This window comes from Lagenorhynchus albirostris, chromosome 6, assembly GCF_949774975.1.
Source record: "Lagenorhynchus albirostris chromosome 6, mLagAlb1.1, whole genome shotgun sequence".
Taxonomy (NCBI): Eukaryota; Metazoa; Chordata; class Mammalia; order Artiodactyla; family Delphinidae; genus Lagenorhynchus; species Lagenorhynchus albirostris.
Genome location: NC_083100.1, coordinates 71,228,953 through 71,250,981, shown reverse-complemented (window position 1 = coordinate 71,250,981; position 22,029 = coordinate 71,228,953). Strand labels below are relative to the sequence as shown.

Below are 22,029 nucleotides of genomic sequence, written 5' to 3'. Positions count from 1 at the left end.
CATAAAATTTTCCAGCAGGGCTTCCCTGGTGGCGCAGTGGTTGAGAATCCGCCTGCCGATGCAGGGGACACGAACGTCCGGGAAGATCCCACATGCCGCGGAGCGGCTGGGCCCGTGAGCCATGGCCGCTGAGCCTGCGCGTCCGGAGCCTGTGCTCCGCAATGGGAGAGGCCACGGCAGTGAGAGGCTCGCGTACCGCAAAAAAAAAAAAAAAAAAAAGACGGCAGCCTTACAATGCAATATTTTCTCCAAAAGAGAAAGAGCAGAAGATATAAATGTTGAAGCAAAAACGGGAGAGGTGACAATATTCTTTTTATTTATAGTTAAAGTTGGTATTAAACATTGATTTTTTTTGATCTTCTGAAAACTGATTTATAAATCATTTTTCTATTGAAAATGTTTTGAAATGGCATTTACCCATCAAACAGACGACTATTTTAAAATGGATAAGTTTATGTCATATTTTCTTGCTTTTGCACCTTTAAAATAAGGTGCTTTTATTTTGCATTCTTAAAAGTTGTTTATTACTTTATTTGGTAATACCTAATTACAATTTTGAAAAAAAACCCTACAATAAAAACCTACCATTCAGGGTTGTTGTAAAATGAGAGATAACGTGAGTCGAATGCCACGCACCAGCAGGGCCACCCAGATACTCTGGGACCCACAGCCATTCTGCAGGAGGGAAAATGATCCCAATGGATCAGGGGCAGAGAGTCTATGGTGTGTTCCTACTTGTCTTATAATGTGTGCTTGGAGGGTTGGAGACTTGTCAAGCTTTATTTCTAAGACAATTCAAAATGTTAAAGCTCAGCGCGGAAGAAAAAATAGACATGAGATAGTCATGGGGCTATGAAAAGGAACTAGACAAAGTCCTCACCTGCCCTTCTTAGGTTAAACCAGTTAAGTATTAAAGTCCAGAGTAGCTTTCTGAGAAGAAGGTCTGTAAAGCTAAGTGAATAGAGCACTGAGAAGGTGGCAAACCTGTTTTATATTGCTCGGCTTCTAGAATCTTCCAAGGCATACTGCATAACTTTTCCATACTTTAACAATTTTTCTAAGATAAAACAGGAGTCATAGTGTTGTCGAATGTATGGATTTTGTAAAAGGGGAAGATATGATTGGCTAAATGACCAGGAATTTGTGAATATAACTTAATTTTTCCCGTATTAAATCAACATATAGTTTTGTTCCTGCATAGTGGCTTTATTTTCATTTTATTAGTAGAGAAAAAGCAATTTATTAATATAAGGCCAGAAACCTCAGCCTTTTAAACTAAGATTGATGGGCTAAATAACATTTTTAACATATTCCTAGTGAATCCAGTGAAAATTAGAAAATTGTAGGAGACCTTTATTGAGATGAAATTGACAAACAATAAACTACATAAATGTAAAATGTACAATTTAAGAATTTTTGACATATCTTTACACCCATGAAGCTGTTATCATAATCAAGACAGTGAACATACCCATCATCCTTACTAATTCCACTGTGACGCTTGGTAAGCCCTCTCTTCTATTCCTCCCCATCCCAGGCCTCAGTCAACTATAGATCTGCTTTCTGTCACTATAGATTAGGTTGAAATTTCCTGAATTTCATATAAATGACATCATATAGTATATGCTTTTTTGGGGGTCTGGTTTCTTCACTCACTATCATTATTTGCAAATATAGCCATATTGTTGCATGCATTAAAATTTCAATTATTTTTTATTGCTGAGTCATATTCCATTGTATGGATATACCACAATCTGTTTATCCATTTACCTACTGATAGATATTTGGATTGTTTCCAGTATTGTGCTATTATAAATAAAATTGCAAAGAACATTCATGTATAAATCCTCAGGTGGACACATCCTTTCATTTTTCTTGAGTAAATACCTACAAGAAGAATAACTGGATAACAGAGTAGTTATGTATTTAACGTTTTTTTTTTTTTTTTTTTGCGGTACACGGGCCTCTCACTGTTTTGGCCTCTCCCATTGCGGAGCACAGGCACCGGATGCGCAGGCTCAGCGGCCATGGCTCACAGGCCCAGCCGCTCCGCGGCGTGTGGGATCCTCCCGGACCGGGGCACGAACCCGTGTCCCCTGCATTGGCAGGTGGACTCTCAACCACTGCGCCACCAGGGAAGCCCTGTATTTAACTTTTTAAGAAACTACCAAATTGTTTTCCAAAATGGTTGTACCATTTTACCTTCCCACCAGTAGTATGTGAGTTCCAGTTCCTCTATATCCTCCTCACTGTTATGGGTTGAATTCTGTCCTTCCAAAAGATGTTAAAGTCCTAATCCTCAGTGCTTGTGACCTTATTTGGAAATGAGGTTTTTACAGGTGATCAAGTTAAGATGAGGTCATCGTGACATTTGGACACAGAGACCGGCATGCATACAGGGAAAATCCCATGTGAAGATGAAGGAAGAGATTACGGTGATACATCTACAAGCTAAGGAATGCCAAAGAATGCCAGAAAACCACCAGAAGCTAGGAAAGGGGCGTGGAACAGATCTTTCCTTCACAGCCCTCAGAAGGGACCAACCTTCTGACACTTTGACTTTGGACTTCTAGCCTCCAGAACTGTGATACAATAAATCTTGTTGTTTAAGCCACCTAATTTGTAGTACTTTGTTATGGGAGCCCTTGGAATTTAATATTCTTGTCAACACTTGGTACGGTCAGTCTTTTAAATTTTAGCCATTCTAATAGGAGTATAGTGATATTTCATTGTGGCTTAAATTTGCATTTCTCATACAGCATGGTGCTGTATGTAATTAATAAGTTTATGTATTGTTATGTATTGAAATTTGCTAAGAGAGTAGATCTTAAGTGTCCTCACCAAAAAAAAAGGTAACTATGTGAGGTGACGGATATGATAATTAACTTTATCATAGTAATCATTTCACAATGTATACATATATTGTATAATTTAAATGGATACAGTTTTATTTGTCAATTATACCTCAATTAAAAATAAATAAATTTGCATTTCTCTAATGACTAGTGATGTTGAAAATCTTTTCATGTACTTATTTGATAACCATATATCTTCTTCGGTGGAGTATCTGCTCAAATATTTTGCTCATTTTTTATTTGATTGTTTTATTACTGAGGTTTGAGAGTTTTTAATATGTTGTGGATATGAGTTCTTTATCAGATATATAATTTGCAAATATTTTTCCCAGACTGTAGCTTATTTTTTCATTCTCTTAATATTGTCTTTTGAAGTGCAGAAACTTTAGATTCTGATAAAGTTCACTTTATCAATTTATTCTATTATGGATCACGCTTTTGAAATCTGGTTATCTTTGCCTAATCCAAGGTCATGATGATGTTCTGTGCTTTCTTCTAAATGCTTTATATTTTAATTTTAGATCTCTGGTCCATTTTGAGTTAATATTTGTTACTATGAGTTTCATTTGTTTACATGTGAATAAGCCCATTTGATTTTAAATATTGTGAGGTTCAATTTGCTAACATTTTGTTTAGAATTTTTTCCGTCTATGTTTATGAAGGATATTGGTCTTTAGTTCTCTTTCCTTGTAATGTTTTATCTGGCTTTGGTATCAGATTAATGCTGGCCTCAAAGAATGCTTTGGGAAGTATTCCCTTCTCTTCAATTTTCTGGAAGAGTTTGGGTAGAATTGGTAGGTATTTTTTCTTCCTTAAGCATTTGGTAGCATTCATCTGTGATGCTATCTGGGCCTGATGTTTTCTTTGTGAGAAGGTTTTTATTATAATTTCAATTTCTTCTGCAGATATAAGGCAATTTGGGTTACCTATTTTTTTTTCTTGAACAAACTTTGGTAGTTCTTGTCTTTCAAGGAATTTTTCCATTTTATATAAGCTTTCAAATTTATAGGCATAAAGTTGTTCATAATAGTCCCTTATTTATTCATTTAATATCTGTAGAATCTATAGTGATGTCACCAGTCTCATTCCTGATATTGGTAACTTGTGTTCTCTCTTTTTCTTTCCCTCATCAATCTGGCTAAAGGTTTACCAATTTTATTTACCTTAAAGAAGCTTTTGGTGTATTGATATCCTCTATTGTTTTCCTGTTTTCTATTTCATTGGTTTTCAGTTTGATCTTTATTATTTCCTTTCTTCTGCTTACTTGTGCTTTATTTTTTTCTTCTTTTTCAGTTTCTTTTTTTTTTTTTTTTTTTTTTGCGGTACGCGGGCCTCTCACTGCTGTGGCCTCTCCCGTTGTGGAGCACAGGCTCCGGACGCGCAGGCTTAGCGGCCATGGCTCACGGGCCCAGCCACTCCGCGGCATGTGGAATCTTCCCGGACCGGGGCACGAACCTGTGTCCCCTGCATTGGCAGGCGGACTCTCAACCATTGCGCCACCAGGGAAGCCCCTTTTTCAGTTTCTTAAAGTAGAAGCCTGAGGTCATTGATTTGAGAACTTTCTTGTTTTCTAACATAAGCATTTATTGCTATAAATTCCCTCTGATTACTGCTTTGGTGGCATGTTATGTATTCTGGTATATTGTACTTTCATTCAGTTCAAAACCTTTCTAACTTTCATTTTGAGTTCTTCTTTGACCATGGGTTACTTAGAAGTGTGTTATTTACTTTCCAAATATCTGAGGATTGTCCAGATATCTTTTTGCTATTAATTACTAATGAAATTCCTTGGTCGAAGAAGACACTTTATGACTTAAGTCCTTTTAAATTTATTGAGATTCGTTTTATGGCCTGGAGGAGTATGGTCTATTATGCTAAATATTTTTTTGTGTGAAAATTATAGTACCTTGTTTATTTATATCATACCTGTTGTAAGCATCTGTAATTATTTTTTTTAATTAATTTGTACTGGAGAATAGTTTCTGCTGTGCAGCACAGTGAATCAGTTACACACATACATATATCCACTCTTTCTTAGATTCTTTTCCCATACAGGCCATTACAGAGTATTGAGTAGAGTTCCCTGTGCTATATAGTAAGTTCTTATTAGTTATCTATTTTATATATAGTAGTGTGTATATGTCAATCCCAATCTCCCAATTTATCCCTCCCCTGCCTCACCTTTCCCCCTTGGTAGCCATAAGTTTGTTTTCTGCATCTGTGACTCTACTTCTGTTTTGTAAATAAGATCATTTGTACCATTTATTTTAGATTCCACGTATAAGTGATATCATATTATATTTGTCTTCCTCTGTCTTACTTCACTCAGTGTGACAGTCTCTAGGTCCATCCACGTCACTGCAGTTATGCTAAATATTTCATGTGTGCTTAAAAAGATCATGTCTTCTGTTTCTGGTTAGAGTGTTCTAGAAATGTTAATTAAGTAATCTGGGACAATTGTAGGACTGTATGGTCAGGCCACCCAAGATGGCTGTTCTCTTGCTTTCCTTACATCCCCTGCTGGAGCAGTGTCTGCCTTACCTACACCCTATTCATCTGATGGACCTTCCCTTTTAGTCATAGAGCCTAATCAGTAAATGCCTACCTACTTGCCCCCGGCACCAGCTAGTGGTTGTTCTAATCTTTAGGTCAGAACTCTCTCCAATATGATAGTTTGTCAAAGGGTCATTGAGAGGCGTGCTCCTCTGCTCGTTTCTCTGGTAACCGATGAGCCAACCTGACGTCAACTTCCGTTATAACTGGTAACCTCCCTCTCCCCAGGTAGCAAAGACTGCTGCCTTGTCTTGCCCATCATCTGACTCACTGGGTAGGGTGTCGCTCCAGGACCTTGCTTCAGACATGTAAGATTCCCTCCATCCATTAAACCATTGATGTCTCTGTCACTGACTCCAGGCTCTTTCTTCAGTCTTGAGGCTGGGCAAATAGAGGGCTTGCAAGCCTGAGAGATACAACCCAACAGGGACTCACCTTGTTTGTTTCCTATATCTCAGGGATAACTGCCCTTTAATGCCTGATGTCCATTGTCTTGAAAACCATTGTTTCATGTATTTTATTTGTTTGTTTTTGTTTATACAGGTGGCAAGGTAAATCTGGTTGGTCCCCATTACTCTGTCTTTTTTTGAAAGCAGAAATGTCTTTTTTTTAGGGATATTTTTTCTCACATCTGCATTTGACCTTTAGATGAGGGGAAGCAGGAGACAGGAAGAAAACACTAACATAAGGGACTCTAGAAATCTGTAAAATAACATTTTTTTTCAATGGCTTATGACTCTGCTTGGTTTTGTCCCAAGGAGTATGTGTGGTGTGTGTGTGTGATTAGTACATACGGTAATGCATTTCACACTTAGCTAGAATGAGTAGACTTCAGAACCAATGAGTAAACAAAAAACAAACCAACCAATCAAATCTGAGCAGCCAAGTTAGATGTAAAATCTTAGAAGCATGTTACTGAAGTGTCTGGGCTAAAAAGTCTGTGTTTTTAAGGGTACAAATGAACTTATGTACAAAACAGAAGTAGAGTCATAGATGTGGAAGATAGGCTTATGGTTACTAGGGGATAAGGTAGGGGAGGGATAAATTGGGAGATTGGGATTGACATATATACACTACTATATATAAAATAGATAACTAATAAGAACCTGCTGTATAGCACAGGGAACTCTACTCAATACTCTGTAATGGTCTATATGACTCTAAAAAAAAAAAGAGCTGATATAGGTATATGTATAACTGATTCACTTTGCCGTATACCTGAGGCTAACACAACACTGTAAATCAACTATACTCCAATAAAAAGTTTTTAGAAGGCTGTGTTTTATTTAAGGAGAATACTTCAGACCCATAGTCTTATGAATGATTCTAACATTGGGACATCAGGTTTCCATCCAATTTCACAGAAATGGTATTTGAAGGACAAGGGGCTGCACTAGGCATTCACCCTGAGAAACCTGATGAGGGGTCCCATCTGCACTCCAGCAGCCATCCCTTTCCAGGCCAGGGCATCCCTGTTTCCGAAGCTTCCGGTCCATCTTAGGCAGTGCGGGAAAAACACTGACCAGGTCTTCCCTTCACCTTTCTTTTCCTAGGATCCATGAAAACCATTTGCCTTCCATTAGCATTGCTTTCCTCAGACCATAGAGTAGAAAGTACCATCAACTGTCTTGTATCTTTCTTATAGAAATCACATTCCAGCCCTTTTCTAGTTGTCTTATTTCTATTTATGGATATCCACATTTTCCTGAGTCACTTATTCCAAGATGGTCTCTTGGGTTATTTCTACAGGGGTTAATCATCTCCATTTGTGCCGATTTTCACTAGTGTCATTTCCAGAGTAATTTAACTTCCCGTTCTGGGGACAGCACACTTGCCCTCTGGGGGCTGGATAAAGCGATGCTGTGCTTAAACCAAATCACCCAGGCAGCTCGACAGTACTTTCTATACCATTCCACTTCCTCCAGGGTGATGAAATACTCTGCCTTGGGTTTTTTCTCTGGTCCTCTGCCTTTCATTGTACACCCTGAGGGGGTTGTGTGACTCCCTGCATGAGCTACAGAAAATCTGCATCTCTTTTCACTACATCTTTTATGTTTTGACTGTGCTCTCTATTCAGGCAAATTCTGGTTTATTAGTAAGAGCAATTATTTTCAAGAAAGGTTAAGCCCAAATCTGAACTGGTCTTGGCTTGAGTTTCTTAAAAAATGAAATCTGAAATCTGTTACTTGTGTTCGTTATTTATCATAAATAGTTGCGGCCTTGTTATTTCCATCGGAATTCTTAATTTTGCCTATAGGTCCTCACGACCTTCATGATTCCTCTACTCTCTGTCTCCCACCCCCCAATTTTCCCTACTGCCTTCCTGTTTCTCAGAAAAGCCTGCGATTTGTTTTCTGGGCTGCCCCTTGTGGGGGACTGGCTAGGGAAAGGACTAAGTGAGATACATTATTGTGAAATTATTTTTAGAGCTGAGCAATGACCTCTACGGGTGTACAAGTGTTCATTTGAGAAATGTTGCTCGAAATTGTTTTTCCTTTGTTTACCTCCGTAGCAGATATGTCTGTCCTTTGAGTCCCAAACCCTTCCAAGTGTCAGCACCCAGTGGGTTATGAATAAAGTCTTTTTAACATTGAGACCTGAATTTCGCTGGTGGTATTTTTCATCATGGTACCTAGGAGACTTAAGGGACCTCTTCTGAGGTTCATGTTCACCTCTAGTATCTGGGGATCCCCAGGGGGCACGTCCCATGCTCTATGGCAACTTGGTGGTGCTCTTTCTGGCAGCTGCCTACATGGTACCACACCCAGGCCCGGAACATCACTCCAACTCCACTGCCTGAGCTGAGTCTGTGCCTCCAGGCCCCCCTGAGGCTCCCGTCACCCAGTGTGATCCCTCCTGAGCTTGTGGGCTCTGCTCCACAAGCAGCCCTGGCAGGACCTGTCCCATGATGGCCACTCACCTCTGCACCACAGCCGGATGCTCTGCCTTCCCAACCAACAGAGACCATCTGTCTTTCTTTTGCCATTTGGAGGCAGCTCCTCTCTACTGTGTCCCTCTGTTTTCAAAGGGGCCTCACAATAGGCCTCAGGGTTTAGCAGGTCAGACTTCAGTTTACACAGAATTCTTTTAAGGGCTGGTTTAAGAAGCTGTCACCCCATATACTCAGAACCAGCATTCTCCTCTTACAGTTTGACCCTTGTTCTCAGTTATCTAGCTCATGGTATCAGAGACTTTTCTACGTTATTCTTTTTCGTGTACTCCATGGTTTTTCTGAAATTTGTCTTCCGTTTGACCTCTTCCCTTTATATCCCCACTTCTCCAATCATACCTAGACTCCAACCTTGGATACTCTGCTCTTTTTGACAGAAGGGATTATTGGAGGCACTCAGTTAATAAACACAGCTATCATTTCCTGCATATTTACTGAGTGTATATGTCAAGTACTTTAATATATAGTTTCATTTAATTCTCACAACAACCCTAGGAAATAGGTGAGAATACAGGCAGTAGTGATAAACAGAAGCCGGATGAGGACAGGACTGTCTGTCAGATTGTTACCTCTTCCCTGTGAACTTCTCAGTATGTGAAGTTAGACACATTAAATATTCACACCCTGTTACTGCCTACATCTAAGTCTAGGATATTAAAAGGTAACTTCGTGTGCCAAGAAAGTTGCTTTGCAGCTGCAGCGTAAAAATGACTATGTATCGGGCTTCCCTGGTGGCGCAGTGGATGGGAGTCGGCCTGCCGATGCAGGGGCCGAGGGTTCCTGCCCCGGTCCGGGAAGATCCCACATGCCGCGGAGCGGCTGGGCCCGTGAGCCATGGCCGCTGAGCCTGCGCGTCCGGAGCCTGTGCTCCGCAACGGGAGAGGCCACAACAGTGAGAGGCCCGTGTACCGCAAAAAAAAAAAAAAAAAAATTACTATGTGTCCTTTCCTGTGTGCATCTGGAACTGAAGTCATTTTCAGGTTTTTTAATTAATCATAGAGTTTTATTAAAGCATGGGCTGGTTATCTCTTAAAATTAATATTAGATCTGAAGAAACCAAATAATGACTGAACATGACCAAGAAAGCCTAAGAAAAACATTGTATATATTTTCTTGCCTTTATGACAAATTCATCTCTTTTATTATTCCCAGTGTTTTTAATCTTCTTTTATTTATATTTTTCTTCTCCAATTCCATCTTCTTAGTAAGAGAGTTTCCAAAATCTGACACACTTCTTGAAATCAATGAAATAGCATTTAATATACCAAAACTATGCAAGATACATTTAATAGCTAGTCTGCTTAATTTAAATGTTCATTTTCCCACTGCAGTGTTTATAAAACTAATAGTATTTTGTAGAGAATATAGTAGAATATAGTCATTTATTACAGGAGATGAATAAACAAATAAAAGAAGCATAGATTTATTTTTAAAAAGTATGAAACAAAATAGTTGTTAATCAAAGGGGAGAATTATGAAATAACTGTTAAGTTTATTAGTAGTATTAGGAAGTGTTTTTTGGTAAGACATTTCATAAAGACGATTACAACTCTAATTTGAGCACTTTAAACACTGTAGCCTAAGAAGAACTCTTAAAAGAAGTTTTAAGCAAATGGTAATCATCACCTTTCGTATTTCAAAGACTAATCACAACTTGTATCTCCACTAGCTTGTTTGGGGAAACAAACAAACACAACAAGGGCTTCCTAATTACCCATACTGGAGAGCCATTCCTGCCACAGTCATTACTATTTTCCGATTTCTTTTGCCATCACCATCAACCCAGCCCCACTCCTGCCTCTCCTTTCTAATTAATTAGCTAGCAAAGTGGGGGCACTCGTCCACTTTTCCCTCCAAGTTCTCTGTCTTGCCGCCCAGGCTGGGCCTCTCTGAGGTGCCAGATGAGGGCTTGCAGGTATTGGCTTCTGCTGGAGCAGCCCCGAGGGTGGCTGGGGGGCAGTGAGGAGAGCAATGTGTGTGCTCAGCAAGGACTTGTAGGAAGACAGGGGCTCTCCAGTCAGATAACCAAGTCCACCCACTTAGCATAAAACACCAGCGTCCCACATAACGCCCCTGTGGATATAGAAGTCTTTGCTGCTGAGAGAAGTTTCCTTGACATGTCAAGATCCCTACCTCCAAAACATCCTAAACTTTCCTGCCAGAACTCACAATGTGAAGATCACATGTGTGCATAGTGGCAGTCCTCTGAGGTATCTGACTTAAAGGGTGACAGGCAGGGCTCTAGAAAGAGAACTGAGCTGGACACGCCCCACACTGATGCTCAGGCTGGCTAACTTCGTTGGTTAGAGTCTGATGCCCTGAAAGGGTCTTTACTTTATAGCTAGATTGATCATAACCCTGCAGGGAAGCCTACGTGGTTCAGGGCAAATCCATGATTACATCTGGGAAAGCAACTCTAAGACATATCCTACCAGATGCAGATTAGTAGTAGCGCCTTTCTTGGCATACAGAGGAAGGGGCAGAGCCAAAGGTGAGCACTGCCATTGACCTTCAGGATAGTATGGTGATTAAGACGGAGGCTTCAGAGTGAGATGCGCTCAGGTCAAAATCCTGCCCTTGTATATATGTCCATGCCGCTCTCTCACTTTGCCCCAGCTTACCCTTCCCCCTCCCCGTGTCCTCAAGTCCATTCTCTACATCTGCGTCTTTATTCCTGTCCTACCCTTAGGTTCTTCATAACCATTTTTTTTTTTTAGATTCCATATATATGTGTTAGCATGTGGTATTTGTTTTTCTCTTTCTGACTTACTTCACTCTGTATGACAGACTCTAGGTCCATCCACCTCACTACAAATAACTCAATTTCGTTTCTTTTCCCTCAGCTTTCTGAATGCCAGTTTCCCTCTTAGTAAAGTGGGGAAAACAATACAAACCTAAATACAATAAGATACATAACATACTTTACATAATGCTGGTTATGGTAGATAATCAATGAATGGTGGCTTTTATCATTATTATGTCCTTAACTGCGATTTATAAGACAGTAGAGCATGGTGGTTAAGAACATGGATTCCAAATCCAGAGTTCAAATCCTGGCTTCAAAGCTTGCTAAGTTTGTGACCTGGGCAAGTTACTTAATATCTGTAAAACAGGAGATACCAATAATACCATTCCAAAGTATGGTTGTAAGCTCTGTATAAATGAGCATATAAAAAGCTCTTGGAACAGTAGATGTTACCTATTTTTATTAACAATGTAAGTTATTTAATACTAGTAAGTTACACCTATTAAAATAAGAAACAATAAATACCTCCATTAAAATAATAGATGTATCTAATAAGATACATCTATTAGAGTAAGGAAGAAATATATATGTATGTATATATGCACACAAACACACACTGATATTAGGTCTAGCAAAGCCAGCTGGATGAAAAAAAAAACACAGCGACTTTTTCCCCAGTCAGTTATTGACAAACAGTGGCGTTTCATCATGCACTGTCTTTCAATGTTGACCTGGAACTGGGTTGGCTACTATACAAGGACCATGAATGTAAACACATTTCAGGCTAGAAAAGCATATACTGTTTGAGCAGTAAGTCTCCTTATTAAACGTGTACCTAGAAATCTCAAAGATCAGATTGAAATTTCAAACTGATCTAGAACTTCTGTGGGATTTGTAAAGCCTTGAAGTGGTTCACAACACCAAAGAGCATGTGTGAGTCTAATCTGTGCCTTCCAGGGCCTGGTCTCTCCCAGGGTCTAGCTCCGGGACAAGCTTAAGAGAGGAAGAATTCCTAAGTTGCCTGTGCTGCTCCCTCTTTGCTGGTTGTGCAGCCAAGTGGGAGAGAACAGAAGATCACATATTTGACCCTTTGCTCAGCCTAGGGTAATTCACATTTGGATGCCTGTAAAGCACAAGGGAGGCGGCATTTAGCAGCCTACAGCCCACATTTAACAGCCTACAGCCCACACTTAACAGCCTACAGCCCACATTTAACAGCCTACAGCCCACAGCCCACAGCCCACACTTAACAGCCTACAGCCCACACTTAACAGCCTACAGCCCACAGCCCACATTTAACAGCCTACAGCCCACATTTAACAGCCTACAGCCCACACTTAACAGCCTACAGCCCACACTTAACAGCCTACAGCCCACACTTAACAGCCTACAGTCCATAGCCCACATTTAACAGCCTACAGCCCACATTTAACAGCCTACAGCCCACAGCCCACATTTAACAGCCTACAGTCCACATTTAACAGCCCACAGCCCACATTTAACAGCCTACAGCCCACATTTAACAGCCTACAGCCCACAGCCCACATTTAACAGCCTACAGCCCACACTTAACAGCCTACAGCCCACACTTAACAGCCTACAGCCCACATTTAACAGCCTATAGCCCACAGCCCACAGCCCACAGCCCACACTTAACAGCCTACAGCCCACACTTAACAGCCTACAGTCCACATTTAACAGCCTACAGCCCACAGCCCACATTTAACATCCTACAGCCCACACTTAACAGCCTACAGCACACACTTAACAGCCTACAGCCCACACTTAACAGCCTACAGCCCACATTTAACAGCCTACAGTCCACATTTAACAGCCTACAGTCCACAGCTCAGAAGAATTCATACGTTGGCCCAAGTAGTGACTATTTGACCACTGCCCACCATCCTGGCCTCATGCAAAACTCTACTCATTTAGTACTAGAGCATCCTAGTCCAGCTATTAACAGAGGCCCCGATCACTTAAGTTCCCTTGCTTTTTAGCTGTATTGGCTTGAGTCTGCTGCTGTATAATGAAATTTAATAAAAGGGAGAATTTCTATTTATCACATTTCATTTAATCCCTGTTTTTCATTCCCTCTGAATAAGGGGAATGAATAATGAGATTTTTTCCCATTTAGATTTCCATAAAATGAGGCTGATATAAAATCATTATGAACAACATTTAAATAAATTTACCCTCTTGAGAGATCAACTTTCTCCTGCAGTTAAAAATATTATTGGTGGGATCGCTTCTGTCGTATCATGTCCCTTCAAGAAGTGCTGGAAGAAATGGGTGTGGAGAGGCGAAGAGAGTGATTCAGAGGACTCTTGCTTGCTTTGGGAGGATTCGGGGTCTTCCATTTGGGGGGTTTCACAAGAGTATTTCAGGGCACGACTGTTTCTGATGTTGAGGAGGGTTAAACCTGAACCAGATTAAATGCACCACGTGGGCTCAGCTGAAATCCCCATGGTGCTGGGCCGTCTCACTCTTGCCTTGGAGCCCTGCAGGATGCCTTTGTCAGGGGAACAGCAGGCCCCAAAGGATGAATACATTTAAAATGAACAGCCAGCCACTCCCACCCCCATGTATCTCATTCTCAATATCGCCCAGCGTAGCTGTCCCAAAAACTTTCTTTTCCCTTACCCCCCAAACTTCCTGCCTCTTCCCCAAATGTAGCTGGGTAAACATTTTGTTTCTTTCCCTTCCTCTTAATGGCTCAACTCAGATCGACTTATTCTTGCATTCTTCTTTTAACATTTCTGTTTTCTTAATTACCCAGGTTTAGCTGCCACTCCGGACTTGGGCACAGGACTTGTTGTGGCCCCCGACCCCTGGGGAGTCAGGTGGAAGTTGAGGCTCTACCCCTAAGGGAACTGTGTGAGTAGGTGTTGGAGCAACTCCCAGCTTAGACCCAGGGAACAGGTGGAGACAAGGGGATCTGGGATGTGTGTAAACTGGATCCAGTACCCTGATAGTGTATAGTTATTTGTTTATTTTCTTCTCCCCGACTTGGGAGCACAGGGATTGGTTATTTTGTTCATTGCTGAATCCATATTCATAAGAAATGTGTCTGGCATATATTAGGTACTCAACAATACAGATTGAATGAATTTATTGAGCCCCTGCTATGTGTTGGGGATTGTTATAGGTGCTAGAAAAGAGAGGAACTGCCACCACCTAACAGATGGAAAAACTAAGGAGAAAAGTGACTTTCTCAGAGCTATTCAAAGTGGAAGCAGTTTCTGGATTTCCAGGCATCTGGCCTTTCGTCTACAAGAAACAGCTTGTTTCTGAATATTAGCACTCTTGACTTGACTTCCCCTGTCTTTTTGTAAAGAGAGGGTCTTTCTGAGGGAAAGGATTTTTTCTAAGCTGACTCCTTTTGTGAGCAGTTGGTCTTTCTCTGCTTAATTTTTCTGATTTGGAAAATGAGCATGGCATCCTGGAATCTATTGGGTTGGCCAAAAATTTCTTTTGAGTTTTTCGCATAGCATCTTACAGAAAAACCCAAAGGAACTTTTTGGCCAACCCAATACAAATGGATGGCCAGGAAGACAGCACTACCTGACTGTATTAGTTTGCTGGGGCTGCCATAACAAAATACCACAGACTGGGGAGCCTAAAAATAAGAAATTAATTTTCTCACAATTCTGGAGGCCAGAAGTCCAAGATCAAGTTGTTGGCAGGTTCTTCTGAGGTCTCTCTCCTTGGGCTGTAGATAGCCGTCTTCTCCCTGTGTCTTTATGTGATCTTCCCTTCCTGCATGTCTGTGACCTAATCTCTTCCTATAAGGACACCAATCATACTGGATTAGGGTTACCTCATTGTAACTTAATTACCTCTTTAAATTTCTTATCTCCAAATGCAGTCATATTTTGAGGTACTAAAGGTTAATACTTCAGAATGTGAATTCTGGGGTGAGAATCACAGTTCAGCCCAAAACACTTACCCTAAAGAACTTCATTTTACAAAATGTGAGGTAATGTCCAGGCCTGTTTAAAAACCTAGTGATTTCAGTATTGTAAACATGCAGCAAATTACAGCCCATGCCCTGCTGTCTCCTGCCTTTGGTGGCTGCCTCTTTCTGCTCTTCTCTTTGGCCCCAGACTGAGACCAGCAAGGCGGTCAGAACAGGTCACCCAGGGATCCAGAAATCCAAGAAGAGGGTTTTGTGTCACGTAAATAAAAGGAATTACCATTCATCTAAGGTTCATTGTTTAAATTACCATGTTTATTTATGTCAACACAAAATACAATAAAACAACTTACAAAAAACCCATTTTATCATCACGTAACATAACTCTTCAGTGAACAGAAGTACTACTGTTAATGTTTTGGCCTTTTCAAGGTCCAGCCTTGGGTCAAAACAGGATTCAGAGAAATAGCAGATTCTTTTCTACCTTCCCCAATATATACACAAAGGAAATTTATATATTCTAAAATCCCATTCCAGTAATAATACAAAAATATCACATGTAGAGATGAATACCACTATTGTGTCATTGGTATTGCAACTTCCTTCTTGCTCTAGATTTCCCACTGACCCTGAGCTTCAGTCAGGCACGTATGGGTACATCAGCCCTTCAGGTTTCCCAAGTGATTAGTAATCCTTTTAGTATAACTGTATACTACCCAAGTGTCTAATTTACCTGAGTTATTTAGAAGCCTGAAAAAAAAAGTCTCCAAGTGATCAAATGTGTACCAAGCTAACTGATAGAGTTGAAGAGACTTACTGTAGATTAATCTGCGCCAGTTCAGTGGATAAACATGGAGCCTCCATTACCTAATGAAGTACTCACCTAGTAAAAGGCTTCACATTACAATTGACTCAAAGGTAATAAACATTGCACAAAAGCACAAGACCTCACCTACATTCCAGTAGTTTCAGTGCTATTTGCTTAGTCACTACATTATCAAACAAATGGTAGTTATCACTTACTTAACAAAGTCTTTCTATCATTTCACTGACAAGAGTCAGTCTCACCCTGTGGGAAGAAGCAATGGCTTGGACCTAGAAGACCTCAGTTCTGGACCAGTTCTACCCACTCTCTGAGGCTTAGTTTCCTTGTGAGGATCAAATGAGATGAAAGTGTTTTGTAAAACAGTATTAACTATAAAAAATAATATTCTACAGAGTTCATCTCTTCAATTAACCTATGGATCCCTAATTACCCACATGTATTTTGCAAGTAAAATCTTACTTTTTAAAGTAACATATTCACCATATGCAACTGAAATGTGCAAGCTGTGTTATGCAAATGAGAAAAGAATATAGATTTAAATAAGCCTATTACTCATGAGAGACTTGTGTACTCTTGATGTGTTTGATTTAAAACCACTAACAATTTTATTCTGTTTAACCCATGGTCCTTTTGTATATTATTGGAGCTCTTTTTGAATAAGCTATCTAACCATTTAAAGTAAATTTTTTAACAAGAAATTAAAACTTTCACATGACATTTACAGGGTTTACATGATTGTGAAACTGAGTAAAATGGGTTGAGAAATACAGAAGGAGTAATAGTTTGAAAACTCAGGGTCAATAGGGAAACTGAGTATAGAAGTTTATTTTCAGGTAATTAAACATAATCTAATGATAGGCTTGTTATTTTTGTTTTTTACTGGTGACTTCCTAATTTATAAATTACTTCTTCTTCATCTGTAAAACAAAATACTTGACTTTTGGGTACATTCAAATCCGCAGAAATTATTAACACTTCATTTTCATTCTTACACGTGGGATATTTTTGGAAGAATTGCATCCTACGGCTGAAATAAAAGTCAGCATCTCATTTTTTCATAAATTAAAAAAAAATCCTCCTTTAGGAAAGGGCAGATTTACTAAAAGTTTAGAATTCATTGGCAAGTGTGAGTATATAATGTGAGCATATGGACTTTGTGACTTTGCTGAGACAAAGACGTCAGGTATTCCTGCAAGAAATGAGATTCTAATTTCAAACATTTTTTAAATGCAAATCAGGCCCCCATGAATTATTTTGATGATTTTTGAGGCATTAATGCAACAGAGTTAGTATTCCTGAAATGATCCCCAAAGTCACCCCTTTTTTAAGGATATTTCTCTTCTTGATTATTTTGAACCTGCCAACATAGTCTCTAACCTTCACACAGAGAATGACTGATCTCCAAATGACCTATTATTATCTTAAACCAACCTCATTTTGAAACAACAAAGAAAGAAAAATTAAATAGTGCATTAACATTTCATATCAGTGAAACAGACTTTTTCCGTGCGTAAAGTAGTTCTATCCATCCGTGGAAAGGTCTACCTTTTGTTTTTCCCTGTGTTTATAGGTTACATTTTTAAAGGTACTGGTGGAGCCTCTGTACAGTGGATTGGTTCCCTAAAAAAAAAAAAGGTCCAAATGAAAGTATGTATATTATGTTATTACATGGTTTTAATATAGCTAAATAATTTCATTGTGTATAACAGATTGGAAGTTGAGAGTCAGGCTCAATCTTGAAAGGCATTTGAATAGTTTTGATTAATTTGATATGTCATAACTTTAGCATTTAAAAATGTATACATCTTTATTTTTTTTATTATGAAGAACCAGTCCTATGCGTGCAACCTAGAAATCTTACCCTTTTTGGAAATGCACTAAATCGTGGATAGAAAACAAGACTTCGGCTGTTTTGGTCACTGCCGTTTTATCAGAGCTGAAAGCTAGCTCACAGTAGGCACTCAGAATTTATTGAATGAATAGAATGAACCAATAGGGGACCCAAAAGTGAAATGTAAAAAATAAAAATGGGAAAAGTGAACTGGTAGAAGCACACAAAGATGAACGACATAGTATCCGCCTTTAAGAAATGTGTTGCTGGTGAGAGGCATCAAACAAGGGCACAAATAATCTTGCTAAAATGAGATCAAAATTCAGGAAGAGTGACAGCTAGCTGCCTGAGAGAAGCAGAGAAAGATCCCCAGGACAGCAAACACCTGATGTGGATAGTAAAAGAATTCAGTGGCTTTTCCTCACTAGAGAATAACAGTGTGGGAAGGAGGGAGTCACAAGAGACTGACATGGGGGACGCTGGGCTCATGAAGGAGTACAGGTCCCAAGGCAGGTTGGGCAAGACAGCTTTGCCCTTGCGGCAATAGAAAGGTTGTGTGCCAAAGCCTGGATAATTCAGTTGTGCTGTTTGGCTGTAGATGTGTTTCCAGGTGCCGTCACCAGGACCAGAAGGACCAAAGCTCTCTAGGTGTTTGGAGAAATGCCCAGCCTGATCCTCCCACTTCTCTCCTTTGGTTTCATTGTTCCAGGCAGGAACAATGTCTGGGTGAGGAGCAGTTTCTTCCCTCCCATTTCCCAAGGTTGATGAGGTAACGTACTTCAGCAGGTGCCTGGCACATAGTAAGTGTTTAATAAATGCTGCCTCTCCTTATTAGTACTTACTTATAACTCTTCTTCACATTTGGAATTTCCTTTTCTTTTAGGTCCTAGAGAGGGTACTAAAGATATCTCCCCCCAGGGCTTTGGGACTCAACATTTCCAAGCCCATTTCTGAGTATTATGGAGTCTGGGTACCACCTCTAACCTTCCAAATTACTAAATGTTACACATTGGTCTCCTTATCCCATGAACTGCAGAGATGGTAGCAATTTCTAGGCATAGGTTTGAAAAAAACAGTACAGTCTCCTCAGTACATTTCTCTTGCCTCTCAGAGGAACTGAATAAAACTGAAAACCATTCCCTGGCCTCTCCCACTTGTTGCCCTTGGATTCGCTTCAGTGTCTTCATTGTGAGGAGGAACCACACCTGCACCTGTTTCTACATTGCCCAGAGCCAGTGGCCTGACCTCTAACTGAGTAACACGTTACCTTTGTCCATGTGCCTTTGGAGAGAGATGCTATCTCAGTAATGAAGGCAAAAATAGAAGAGGTTACCTGGTGGTGGATGATGAGTGAAGGCCAAGTCACCATATTGCTTCTACTCCTGAGGTCAGCCTGGATAATCATAAGGACCCTACAGTCCTTACTTAGTCCTACTACAATAAGAACTTGAGATTTGCAGGGTGTAGGGCAGACTTATGTGGTCTTAGATGCAAGTGGAGTCTTGTTTACAAACAAAAATCATGAGTAGAATTCTATTAACTTTAAGAGATTGCAAGCTATTAAGTTTAAGTTGGCTACAGAAGAATAAAGGACTCAACTGAAGAGGAAAGATGGAAAAAGTAAAATGTGTAGGCTGGGAATGATGGGTGGGGTACTGTCCTGGAGGAATAGAGGGACTTAGGAAACAGAAAGGACACTCGGTTAAGAGTAAATAGTCTGTGAGCAGGGTCAGGGAAGATCTTTGTAGGACTAGGAGTTCTGTTGTGGGCCCCATCCCAGATCACGTCAAACATCCCACACTAAAAATAATTTATATGCACGACAAAGGAGGTGCCTTGAGTTGCAATTGACTGAATACACAATGCTATTTTGTGGACATTTAGTTGAATGTTTAATTTTGATTATGCAGTTTTCATTCTGTGTTTTGAAGCAACTTTGTTTATCAAGGTCTACAATATTAGTGGTGGGGGGAGCATCTCTTAAGAAGCTAGTTATAGGGCCTGGGCATGCTAATAGGGTTGAGGGATGAAGCAGATCCCACCACAGTAGGAGGGTAAGGTGGAAGCTTAAAAGTGAGGAACAGCAAGTATACATTGTCAGGGGGCAGTAGTGTTTTTTCCTGTCCTCAGCTGATGATCAGAACTTAGGAGAATGAGCTCAAACAGGATTTTGTTGGCAGGCTAAAGTGTGGCAATGTCCCACCAGCCTCCTCTAGTGCCACGTAGGTGGCAACCTCCCTACCTAGGATTTCCAGCTGAGACACAGGTTCAGGTCTGGCTCCATTTCGGGTGGGTCTGCACTCCTGCACTATTTAGACAAGGTCAGGTTTCCCCCAGCCATCTGGGGTGACCAGGCTGATTCCCCCAGGAGTCTGGGGGTTGCTAATTTAGGCTGTGGATTTTACAAAGGCAATGGCACATTTTTAGAGCTTGAAAAAGTGGTATTAAGAAAGCTCTCTGTCACGACCCACAGCTCCCTTAATGATTGCCTAACTGCCAAACGCAGACCTGATTTGCTTAGCACAGTACAAAATCAATCCATGACTGCAACGAATGTCAGACTGAACATTTTTGCCTCTAGTTAATGACTTGTCATCCTAGAAAAAATGTTGAATCAAAAATGGATTTAAATATCTTCCCTTTGTGTTTTCATAAAGAATATCTAAAAGCATAATAAAAGGTAACCTTTCTTCATAGCTACGATGAAGGAAATGTTTCAGGAGGCAAGGACAAAGCTCTTTCTCATCCTGAGCTCTGTCACCTTTAGAGTCTAATGGGGGCCTAGGGGTCAGAGGTCCCACTACTGTCCCCGGAGATCCCCAGGGGTTTGAAGACCAAATTCAGTTCTTCAAGAAGAAACAGGTTTTAGATAAAAACAAAATCAAATCGAGGACCCCAAAATGGATGCACTGAACAATATTCTTTTTTTTCCAATAGGACATATTAGTGAAATTTGAATTGAGTTATTTGAATTAAACCTCTTTTGCATCCAAGTGAATAATTATGACCCAGTCATTATCTAGTCCAGAACATCAAACACTTGTTATTCAACGAAACTCAATTTAACAGGGAATAATATTTTTCTTTTATGCTTTTATCTGTTTAATGCATATTTTTGTTCTATTTTAGGTGAAGAGACAGCAAAAATTCAGCATTTGAATTTCAGTCATGTTCTACATCCTGAGGGAAAACAATTCATGTTTTAGGGGAAATTAACTGTTAATTAAAATGTAATTTTAAAGATATTAATCATTCGTCAGTATTCATGCCTTTGTAGGAGAACATGAAAATATGCTGGTTAGTAGATACACATCACATAATTGCCCAAGCGCTTGTTTGCGAACCCCTGCCTCTTCCTTTTAGGAGGGTCAAGGCTGTGCTTGGAAGAAGGGGCTGCAATTAGGATTTTAGCTCCACTATGGACCAACAGTTTGGGAAGTCTCTTAACCTCTCTGAGCCTCAATTTTCTTACATTCGAAAGTGTCAAGACTACTTCACCGGGCTGGGGGTTGTTGGACTAACTGCTGCTATCGTGTTTTGCGCCAACTTAATCACATTCTTTTTTGTCTGTTTGCTTGCTTCTTTTTCAAATTCTTTTCCCATTTAGGTTATTACAGAATATTGAGCCGAGTTCCCTGCGCTATACAGTAGGCCCTTGTTGGTGATCTGTTTTATCTATAGTAGTGTGTACCTTATGGTTACCAGGGGAAAGGGTGGGGTAGGGGAGGAATAGATTGGGAGTTGGGGATTGATGAGTACACACTAATCAGATTGTTTTGCCTGGTTGCCTTCTGACCTCTGCCAGGCAGCGGATGAGAGTTAATAACAGCATCTGTGGCCAGGGGGTCAGGTGAAGTTAATTGCTCCAACACTTTGGCCTCATAGCACTAGGTTCTAAGTCACCAAACTAACCTGTCAGGTTACATTTTTACCTCGTTAGAGACGGATACCTTATATCCTCACTGCAAATCCTCACTTGACATTCCTAAGGGTTTTGTTTAATGAGGAAAACTCCACACACACACAGAAGAAGAGGAAGGCTGTATCAGGAACCTCTGTAGACCCAGATTCAATAGTTATGAATATTTTGCCACACTTGCTTAACTATCCCTCTCTCTCTCTCTTTTGGCTGAATTATTTAAAAGCAAGCCCAGCCTTCACTCCTTTTTCATTATAAACCTTAATTATTTTCTAGCAAAGCCTCATGCCATTATCATACCTAATTGAATTAACCATAATTCCTAGCTATCAGTCTAATAACCAGTCTGTATTAACTTTTTTCCAGTTGTCCAAAAATATATATTAGAGTGTTCAAATCAGGATCAAAACAAGATCCATGCATTGCATTTGGT

General features: G+C 40.1%; 1 protein-coding gene across 4 annotated transcripts in view; it reads right to left on the bottom strand.

Annotated features, from left to right (window-relative positions):
• ITGB6 (integrin subunit beta 6) overlaps window positions 1–22,029 on the bottom strand; it is a 143,665-nt gene that overhangs the window by 6,162 nt on the left and 115,474 nt on the right. For 2 of the 4 annotated variants that reach the window (XM_060152799.1, XM_060152798.1), the window contains one exon: window positions 5,680–5,814. In XM_060152799.1, coding sequence (XP_060008782.1) covers window positions 5,680–5,814 — 135 coding nt within the window. Of the gene's footprint in view, window positions 1–5,679; window positions 5,815–15,894; window positions 17,467–22,029 lie in introns of those variants that run through there. The other 2 variants (XM_060152800.1, XM_060152802.1) reach the window with 1 other exon arrangement.